At 43.8% G+C, this 10,520-nt stretch overlaps 1 protein-coding gene across 1 annotated transcript in view; it reads left to right on the top strand.

The window, feature by feature from the left end:
* The window catches only part of LOC143301114 (U3 small nucleolar RNA-associated protein 4 homolog), a 28,831-nt gene extending 20,591 nt beyond the window's left edge, over window positions 1–8,240 (top strand). Inside the window, 5 exon segments of the mRNA XM_076615165.1 lie at window positions 672–790; window positions 2,163–2,258; window positions 4,488–4,664; window positions 7,155–7,247; window positions 7,524–8,240. Coding sequence (XP_076471280.1) covers window positions 672–790; window positions 2,163–2,258; window positions 4,488–4,664; window positions 7,155–7,247; window positions 7,524–7,640 — 602 coding nt within the window. The 3' untranslated portion in view covers window positions 7,641–8,240.
* Window positions 8,241–10,520: the final 2,280 nt, after the last annotated feature.

Raw genomic sequence — 10,520 nt, 5'->3', positions numbered from 1 at the left:
CTCTCTCTCTCTCTCTCTCTCTGCCTCTTTCTCTCCTTCTCTCTCTCTATGTCTCTCTCCCTATCTCTATGTCTCTCTCTCACTCCCTCTCTCTCTCCCCCCCCCCCCCCATGTCTATGTCTCTCAGTCTCTTCCTCTCTGTCTCTCTCTCTCTACCTGTCTCTCTGTATCTCGCTCTTTCTCTCTTTCTCTCCCATTGTCTATGTCTCTCCGTCTCTATCTGTGTGTGTGTGTGTGTGTCTCTCTCTCTCTCTCTTTCCCCCTCTCTGTCTGTGTCTATCTCTCTCTTTCTCTCCCAATGTCTATGTCTCTCCGTCTCTATCTGTGTGTGTGTGTCTCTCTCTCTCTCTCTCTTTCTCTCTCTGCCTGTCTCTATCTCTCTCTTTCTCTCCCAATGTCTATGTCTCTCTGTCTCTATCCATGTGTGTGTGTGTGTGTGTCTGTCTGTCACTCTCTCTCTCTCTCTTCTCTCTCTCACTTTCTCTATCTGTCTGTCTCTCTGTCTTTCTGTGTGTGTGTGTGTGTGTGTGTGTGTGTGTCTCTCACTCTCTCTCTCTTCTCTCTCTCACTCTCTTTGTCTGTCTGTCTGTCTGTCTCTCTCTCTCTCTCTCTCCGTGTATCACCCCATGCGTACATGTGGTTGTACAAACGTGGGTGTGTTTCTCCAGCAGAGGAAGAAGAGGAGAGAGGCTGCACGTTCACCAACCTGTGTGTCAGTGACAACAGCAAGATGGCGGCCACGACAGACAGCCAGGGCGGAGTTCATCTGTACCGCCTTGCCGACGGGCAGGTGAGGCAGGGGTCAACAGGGGCCATACAGGTGTTCAAATAGATATTTTAAAAATCCCATGTATTTAGTGTTTGTATTTATGTACGTTACGACAGGACTTGATATTACTAATTAGATTTTCTTGTACTGTCAGATACATTGTATTATGAAATTTTCTAACGAAATGCTTTTTAAACCAAAGTGAAAAAATATGCCATTTTTAAGTCTATAAAAAAAAATTATTTAAAAATTGACCAAGGTTGCAGTAGAAGTTTGAAATTTGGGGTCTGTACTGGAAAAAAGAACATGCACCAAAAAAACACACAAAAAAACCCATCAGTTTGACAATGATGAAAAAACTTCATACAGCAGAGGAATGTTCCAGAAATGTGCTATGTAAGAGTAAGTCGCGTCCAGCTATGGCCATCAGAACAGTAGAGGAGGCATCTGCTGTCCCAACTGTCTGGGCTTGAATTTGATTTTAGTGGAGAGTGTCTTGCCCAAGTTACACCCCCTCTTTCTCGGCCATGAGGGTTTTAGGACAGTCGGCATTGGGATGGTTCCCAAAGATCAACTAGCCCCCAAAGCTACAGCACTGAGAGCCAGTGCAATCTTTCCTCCTTTCTTGAGAGTTGTAATCCTCCACAAAAGACTTCAGCCGTAAATTAATTCCTGATGCTATGTACCAGGTGTGTCATGATGTGATGCTATGTACCGAGGTGTTGATATGATGTAATGCTATGTACCCAGGTGTTGATATGATGTAATGCTATGTACCAGGTGTGTCATGATGTAATGCTATGTACCAGGTGTGTCATGATGTAATGCTATGTACCAGGTGTGTCATGATGTAATGCTATGTACCAGGTGTGTCATGATGTGATGCTATGTACCGAGGTGTTGATATAATGTAATGCTGTGTACCCAGGTGTTGATATGATGTAATGCTGTGTACCCAGGTGTTGATATGATGTAATGCTGTGTACCCAGGTGTTGATATGATGTAATGCTGTGTACCCAGGTGTTGATATGATGTAATGCTATGTACCCAGGTGTTGATATGATGTAATGCTGTGTACCCAGGTGTTGATACGATGTAATGCTGTGTACCCAGGTGTTGATATGATGTAATGCTATGTACCCAGGTGTTGATATGATGTAATGCTGTGTACCCAGGTGTTGATACGATGTAATGCTATGTACCCAGGTGTTGATACGATGTAATGCTATGTACCCAGGTGTTGATACGATGTAATGCTGTGTACCCAGGTGTTGATATGATGTAATGCTATGTACCCAGGTGTTGATATGATGTAATGCTATGTACCCAGGTGTTGATATGATGTAATGCTATGTACCCAGGTGTTGATATGATGTAATGCTGTGTACCCAGGTGCTGTGCAAGCTCCCCATACGTGCACATCAGGCGACAGCCATTGCCTTCACACCTGCCGCTCGCACCTTGCTGGTGACTTACTCTGATCACACTGTGAGTTCCTCTCTCTCTCTGTTGTCTGTCTTTGTCTCCGCCCCCCCGACACCCTCTCTCTCTCTTTCTTGTTTTTCTCTTGTCTCTCTTGCATCTCTCTCTCTCGGGTCTCTCTCATTCTCATCTTTCAACCTTGTCTCTCTCACAGTGTTGTCTCGCTTTCTTTCTGTCTCTCCCTCTCTCATTCTCTCTCTCTCTGTCTGTCTCTTGTCTCTTTCATTAGACATGCTTACTTTCAGTTTCAGTTTCTCAAGGAGGCGTCTCTGTGTTTGGACAAATCCATATTCGATGCGCAACACCACACCTGCTGAGGGGATGCCTGGCCAGCATCATGACCCAACGCGCTTAGTCAGGCCTGGAGTGGTGTGTGTACCTATTAGAGTGGATTTCTTCTACATAATTTTGCCAGAGAACAACACTCTTGTTGCCTTGGGTTCTTTTTCAGTGCGCCAAGTGTGTGCTGCACACAGGACTTTGGTTTATCATCTCATCTGAATGACTAGACGCTCAGTTTGATTTTCTAGTCAAACTTGGGAGAAAAGGCGAGACTGGGATTCGAACCCCCACCCAAACAGGGTAGATGAGTATCTGAACTATTCTGCCACCTTCCTCTATTCTTACTGTGTTTGGGGATATGGATGGGGAAACAGTGGCACCCATGTATAATTAACAACATTGTGGCGAAATGATGTGTTAGGAATGACACTCTGTGCAGTGTCAGAGTGATGCGTTATGAACGACACACTGCAGCGTCAGAATGATATGTTACAAACAACACACTGTGCAGTGATGGAATGATGTGTTATGAACGACACACTATGCGATGTCAGAGTGATGTGTTACAAACGACACACTGTGTAGTGATGGAGTGATGTGTCATGATATACACACTGTGCAGTGTCAGAAGGATGTGTTACGAATGACACACTGTGCAGTGTCAGAAGGATGTGTTACGAATGACACACTGTGCAGTGTCAGAGTGATGTGCTACAACTGACACACTGTGCAATGTCAGAGTGATGTGTTATGAACAACACACTGTGCAGTGTCAGAGTGATGTGTTACAAACAACACACTGTGTAGTGATGGAGTGATGTGTTACGAGCAACATACTGTGCAATGTCAGAGTGATGTGTTACGAACAACATACTGTGCAATGTCAGAGTGATGTGTTACGAATGACACACTGTGCAATGTCAGAGTGATGTGTTATGAACGACACACTGTGCAATGTCAGAGTGATGTGTTATGAACGACACACTGTGCAACGTCAGAGTGATGTGTTATGAACGACACACTGTGCAGTGTCAGAGTGATGTGTTATGAACGACACACTGTGCAATGTCAGAGTGATGTGTTATGAACGACACACTGTGCAATGTCAGAGTGATGTGTTATGAACGACACACTGTGCAATGTCAGAGTGATGTGTTACAAATGACACACTGTGCAATGTCAGAGTGATGTGTTATGAACGACATACTGTGCAATGTCAGAGTGATGTGTTATGAACGACACACTGTGTAACGTCAGAGTGATGTGTTATGAACGACACACTGTGCAATGTCAGAGTGATGTGTTACAAATGACACACTGTGCAATGTCAGAGTGATGTGTTACAAATGACACACTGTGCAATGTCAGAGTGATGTGTTATGAACGACACACTGTGTAACGTCAGAGTGATGTGTTATGAACGACACACTGTGCAATGTCAGAGTGATGTGTTACGAATGACACACTGTGCAATGTCAGAGTGATGTGTTATGAACGACACACTGTGCAGTGTCAGAGTGATGTGTTATGAACGACATACTGTGCAGTGTCAGAGTGATGTGTTATGAACGACATACTGTGCAATGTCAGAGTGGTGTGTTATGAACAACACACTGTGCAATGTCAGAGTGATGTGTTATGAACAACACACTGTGCAATGTCAGAGTGGTGTGTTATGAACAACACACTGTGCAATGTCAGAGTGATGTGTTATGAACAACACACTGTGCAATGTCAGAGTGATGTGTTACAAACGACACACTGTGTAGTGATGGAGTGATGTGTTACAAAACACATACTGTGCAGTGTCAGAGTGATGTGTTATGAACAACACACTGTGCAGTGTCAGAGTGATGTGTTCTGAACAACACACTGCAGTGTCAAAGTGATGTGTTATGAACGACACACTGTGCAGTGTCAGAGTGATGTGTTACAAACGACACACTGTTGCAGGTGATGGAGTTTGACGTGCACAAAGAGGAGTACACGGCATGGAGTCGGGGGGTTCGGTTCCCGGAGCAGTGGTACCGGCAGCGCGGCTGTCTGCAGGGAGTGATGTGTCAGCCGGCAACGCCCAGCAAGCTGTTCCTGTTCTCCCCACACAACCTGCTATTCGTCAATCGCTCGCTGGTAACAGTCGTTAGGACTCTTTCTGTCGTTCTGTGGTGTGGTTTTCAGTGTGAAATGACTGCTGTCAAAGACGTGTCATTGTGTCGTGACTGCTGTCACAGCCATGTGTAATTGTGTCATGACTGCTGTAAAGATGTGCAATTGTCGTGACTGCTGTAAAAGATGTGCAATTGTGTCATGACTGCTGTAAAAGATGTGCAATTGTGTCATGACTGCTGTAAAGATGTGCAATTGTGTCATGACTGCTGTAAAAGATGTGCAGTTGTGTCATGACTGCTGTAAAAGATGTACAGTTGTGTCATGACTGCTGTAAAGATGTGCATTTGTGTCATGACTGCTGTAAAAGATGTGCAATTGTGTCATGACTGCTGTAAAGATGTGCATTTGTGTCATGACTGCTGTAAAAGATGTGCAGTTGTGTCATGACTGTTATACAAGATGTGCAATTGTGTCATGACTGCTGTAAAAGATGTGCAGTTGTGTCATGACTGCTATCACAGCCATGTGTCATGACTGCTGTCACAGCCTTGTGTCGTTGTGTCATGACTGCTGTCACAGCCTTGTGTCATGACTGCTGTCACAGCCATATGTCATTGTGTCAAGACTGCTGTCACAGCCATATGTCATTGTGTCAAGACTGCTGTCACAGCCATATGTCATTGTGTCTTGACTGCTGTCACAGCCATGTGTCATTGTGTCAAGACTGCTGTCACAGCCATATGTCATTGTGTCATGACTGCTGTCACAGCCATGTGTCATTGTGTCATGACTGCTGTCACAGCCTTGTGTCATTGTGTCATGACTGCTGTCACAGCCATGTGTCACGACTGCTGTCACAGCCATGTGTCATTGTGTCAAGACTGTTGTCACAGCCATATGTCATTGTGTCATGACTGCTGTCACAGCCATGTGTCATTGTGTCATGACTGCTGTCACAGCCTTGTGTCATTGTGTCATGACTGCTGTCACAGCCATGTGTCACGACTGCTGTCACAGCCATATGTCATTGTGTCAAGACTGCTGTAACAGCTGTGTGTAATGATGACTGCTGTAAAAGATGTGCAGTTGTGTCATGACTGCTGTAAAAGATGTGCAGTTCTGTCATGACTGCTGTAAAAGATGTGCATTTGTGTCATGACTGCTGTAAAAGATGTGCAGTTCTGTCATGACTGCTGTAAAAGATGTGCATTTGTGTCATGACTGCTGTAAAGATGTGCAGTTGTGTCATGACTGCTGTACAAGATGTGCAGTTGTGTCATGACTGCTGTAAAAGATGTGCAGTTGTGTCATGACTGCTGTAAAAGATGTGCAATTGTGTCATGACTGCTATCACAGCCATGTGTCATGACTGCTGTCACAGCCATGTGTCATTGTGCCTTGACTGCTGTCAAAGCCATGTGTCATTGTGTCATGACTGCTGTAAAAGATGTGCAGTTGTGTCATGACTGCTGTACAAGATGTGCAATTGTGTCATGACTGCTGTAAAAGATGTGCAGTTGTGTCATGACTGCTGTAAAAGATGTGCAATTGTGTCATGACTGCTATCACAGCCATGTGTCATGACTGCTGTCAAAGCCATGTGTAGTTGTGTCAAGACTGCTGTAAAATACGTTTGATTGTGTCATAACTGCTGTCAAAGCCATGTGTAGTTGTGTCATAACTGCTGTTACAGTGTCATAACTGCTGTTACAGCCATGTGTCATTGTGTCATGACTGCTGTCACAGCCATGTGTCATTGTGTCATGACTGCTGTCACAGCCATGTGTCATGACTGCTGTCACAGCCATATGTCATTGTGTCGTAACTGCTGTCACAGCCATATGTCATTGTGTCGTGACTGCTGTAACAGCCATATGTCATTGTGTCAAGACTGCTGTAACAGCCATATGTCATTGTGTCAAGACTGCTGTAACAGCCATATGTCATTGTGTCATGACTGCTGTCACAGCCATGTGTCATTGTGTCATGACTGCTGTCACAGCCATATGTCATTGTGTCATGACTGCTGTCACAGCCATGTGTCATTGTGTCATGACTGCTGTCACAGCCATATGTCATTGTGTCATGACTGCTGTCACAGCCATATGTCATTGTGTCATGACTGCTGTCATAGCCATGTGTCATTGTGTCATGACTGCTGTCATAGCCATGTGTCATTGTGTCAAGACTGCTGTAACAGCCATGTGTCATTGTGTCATGACTGCTGTCACAGCCATATGTCATTGTGTCATGACTGCTGTCACAGCCATATGTCATTGTGTCATGACTGCTGTCACAGCCATGTGTAGTTGTGTCAAGACTGCTGTAACAGCTGTATGTAATGATGGCTGTCAGGACTCTTTCTGTCGTTCTGTGGTGTGGTTTTCAGTGTGAAATGACTGCTGTCAAAGACATGTGCTGTTGTGTCATGAATGCTGTCACAGCCATGTGTAATTGTGTCAGTCGTGTACCAACAGCTGTCTAAGCGGTGTTGCTTGCTGTCTGTGTCAGCCCATGCCAGACAGCCACTACACCCTCTTCAGAGGTCAGACTGACAGTGAGGGAGACGCGCCACGCCCACTGGTCGCCTGCAGTCGATACAAGGTCAGTGAGGGAACAGTGTCCCAGGAGGGGGAGGGGGCAGTGTGTGTGTGTGGTGTGGAGGTGCTTATATTTGATATATGATAATGAAATTATGTAATGTATTAATATAATACAATGTAGTGCAATACAATACAGTACAGTACAATACAATACAATACAGTACAATAAAGTGCAATGCAATACAATGCAACACAACACAACACAACACAACACATAGCCAACACTTTCAGAAGTTCATGACTGTACGCACACTGTAGCGCATGACTGGTGTTTCAGTTCATCCTACACATGGAGTTGGTGGCGGAGGACAGTGTGGTGGTGGTGGAGAGGACCCCTCTGTCCATCCAGGATACACTGCCGCCCGCTCTGCACACCAAGAAGTTTGGGACGTGAAGGACACGCCGTGGTGTGTGGTACACACACACACTGACTGTGCACTGCTGCTGGTGTGTGTGTGTGTGTGAAAAAGGGAATATAGCATGTCTGTTCTATTGGGGAGGGAGAGATAGACAGAAGAGAAGAGAGAGAGAGGCAAGGCCAGGCTGAATATAATTTCTCCTGTGGACCACTGAGTCATGATGACTCTCTCTCTCTGTGTGTGTGTGTGTGTGCATGTGTGTGTGGGTGGTGGGGGCAGGGGTGAGAGAGAGAGTTCCACGATTGTGGAACTCTAAGTAAAGATGATTGTGGAACTATAACTTTGAGGAAAGATGATTGTATGATTGTGGAACTCTAAGTAAAGATGATTGTGGAACTCTGAGTAAAGATGATTGTATGATTGAAGACTTATGAGTAAAGATAATTGTATGATTGCAGACCTGAGTAAAGATGATTGTGGAACACTAAGTAAAGATGATTGAAGACTTCTGAGTAAAGATGATTGTATGACTGAAGACTTACGAGTAAAGGTGATAGCATGATTGAAGACCTCTGAGTAAAATGATTGTATGATTGAAGACCTCTGAGTAAAATGATTGTATGGTCAATCTATCACTCATTCTACTACTAAAGTTACTTAATAAGATATACTCAATGTACTACTAAAATACATGAAATATTTCTCATTATGATCAATCTGTCACTCATTGTATTACTAAAGATACATGATAAAATATTTCTCATTATGATCAGTCTATAATTCTATTACTCATTGTATTACTAAAAATACACAATAGAATATTTCTCACAATGGTCATAAAATTTAATATCAAATCATACAAATACTCCTGACCATTGCCAAATTGCAATAAAAGATCAAGGAAAACCTTTATAACAGAAACTTAAACAAAGAAGAACATGGAAAACTTTATTTTAATTCAACAGAAACATGGAAGAATATTGGAATATCAATTGTATTTAAAGAAACACAAAGAAAACATTTGAAATACAGAGTTTAAGCACAGGAAATAATGCACATTGTTCAGTTGAAAATCAAGGAAAATATTCAAAACAAAATAGATGAAAAATTTATTTACAAGTGAAGACAGCCTAATGTAATTTTCACAACTGAACACACTGGAATAAAACAGGCAGTTTGTCAAAGTATTGTTGTTCTTTTCACTGTCCGGCATTTGACTGCACTTCACAGACCACTTGTTGCCTCTGGTGGCTGGCCACTTGGCTGGATGTAGAAAAGGAACTCTGCAGACACTTGTCCAATGTCAGGGATTGGATACCAGTCATGATGTAGAAAAGGAACTGTGCAGACACCTGTCCAATGTCAAGGATTGGATACCAGTCATGATGTAGAAAAGGAACTGTGCAGACACTTGTCCAATGTCAGGGATTGGATACCAGTCATGATGTAGAAAAGGAACTCTGCAGACACCTGTCCAATGTCAAGGATTGGATACCAGTCATGATGTAGAAAAGGAACTGTGCAGACACCTGTCCAATGTCAAGGATTGGATACCAGTCATGATGTAGAAAAGGAACTCTGCAGACACCTGTCCAATGTCAAGGATTGGATACCAGTCATGATGTAGAAAAGGAACTCTGCAGACACCTGTCCAATGTCAAGGATTGGATACCAGTCATGATGTAGAAAAGGAACTCTGCAGACACTTGTCCAATGTCAAGGATTGGATACCAGTCATGCTGAAGGGACCCTGACATTTTAATACAGGTTCTTGAAAGAAGTCTGTAGCTGGTAAACATCGATTATTTGAAACATCAAAGCAACAAGTGAAGTGGAGTGATGGCCTAGAGGTAACGCGTCCACCTAGGAAGCGAGAGAATCTGAGTGCGCTGGTTCGAATCACGGTTCAGCCGCCAATATTTTCTCCCCCTCCACTAGACCTTGAGTGGTGGTCTGGACGCTAGTCATTCAGATGAGACGATAAACCGAGGTCCCGTGTGCAGCATGCACTTAGCGCACGTAAAAGAACCCACGGCAACAAAAGGGTTGTTCTTAACAAAATTCTGTAGAAAAATCCACATCGATAGGAAAAACAAATAAAACTGCATGCAGGAAAAAATACGAAAAAAATGGGTGGCGCTGTAGTGTAGCGACGCACTCTCCCTGGGGAGAGCAGCCCGAATTTCACACAGGTAAATCTGTTGTGATAAAAAGAAAATACAAATACAAAGACCCAACCTATTATCCCTCAGTTTTTCTGCTGTCTGTGGCTGTGACATGCGTTCCAACCAAACCACCCTCTGTTTCTGTTCCAATTCCTCTCAGACATGTTCACGTTAACTCTCTCCATACGAACGGAAGAGACGACATTAACAGCGTTTCACCCCAGTTACCACCATCAAAATATTGCAAGCGGAAGGCTCTTATACTGAAGAGGTGAATGTTGACAAAGAATACCACAATTCTGACGACAGAAGCTAAAGGTTGGGTCATTCAGACACCCACTGGACATCCGAGGGGTCTGTGTAGAGGAGAAGAGAGGACTGGCCGTACTGAGTGAGTTAATACTGCCTCAATACCCAGAGCAATGTTCATCACAATGGGGAAAATACTATCATGGAAGTGAATATAAACTGTACCCATACCCAACACTGTAAGTGAAATCATCTTACTGCATATACCATACTTCATAAAAATTTTAAAGAAACAAAACACCTATACCTTCACTCAGCCACAGATTCTCAGGTTCACTGGTGCCAGTGAATAACAGACATTCTTGGGAGCAATATGATTTGATTTGGGTGGACAGGGCCGACCCACACAGGTGTTCTTGGGTGGGGAGGGTTAACACACATAGGCATCCTTGGGTGGAGTGGGCACTTGTGTGGGATCCAGTCCTGCCTGCTTCATCTGGA

The sequence above is a fragment of the Babylonia areolata genome, chromosome 27, assembly GCF_041734735.1.
Source record: "Babylonia areolata isolate BAREFJ2019XMU chromosome 27, ASM4173473v1, whole genome shotgun sequence".
NCBI classification, from domain to species: domain Eukaryota; kingdom Metazoa; phylum Mollusca; class Gastropoda; order Neogastropoda; family Buccinidae; genus Babylonia; species Babylonia areolata.
Note: the sequence above shows the minus strand (reverse complement) of the source record. Positions and strands in the feature narration are given on the sequence as shown.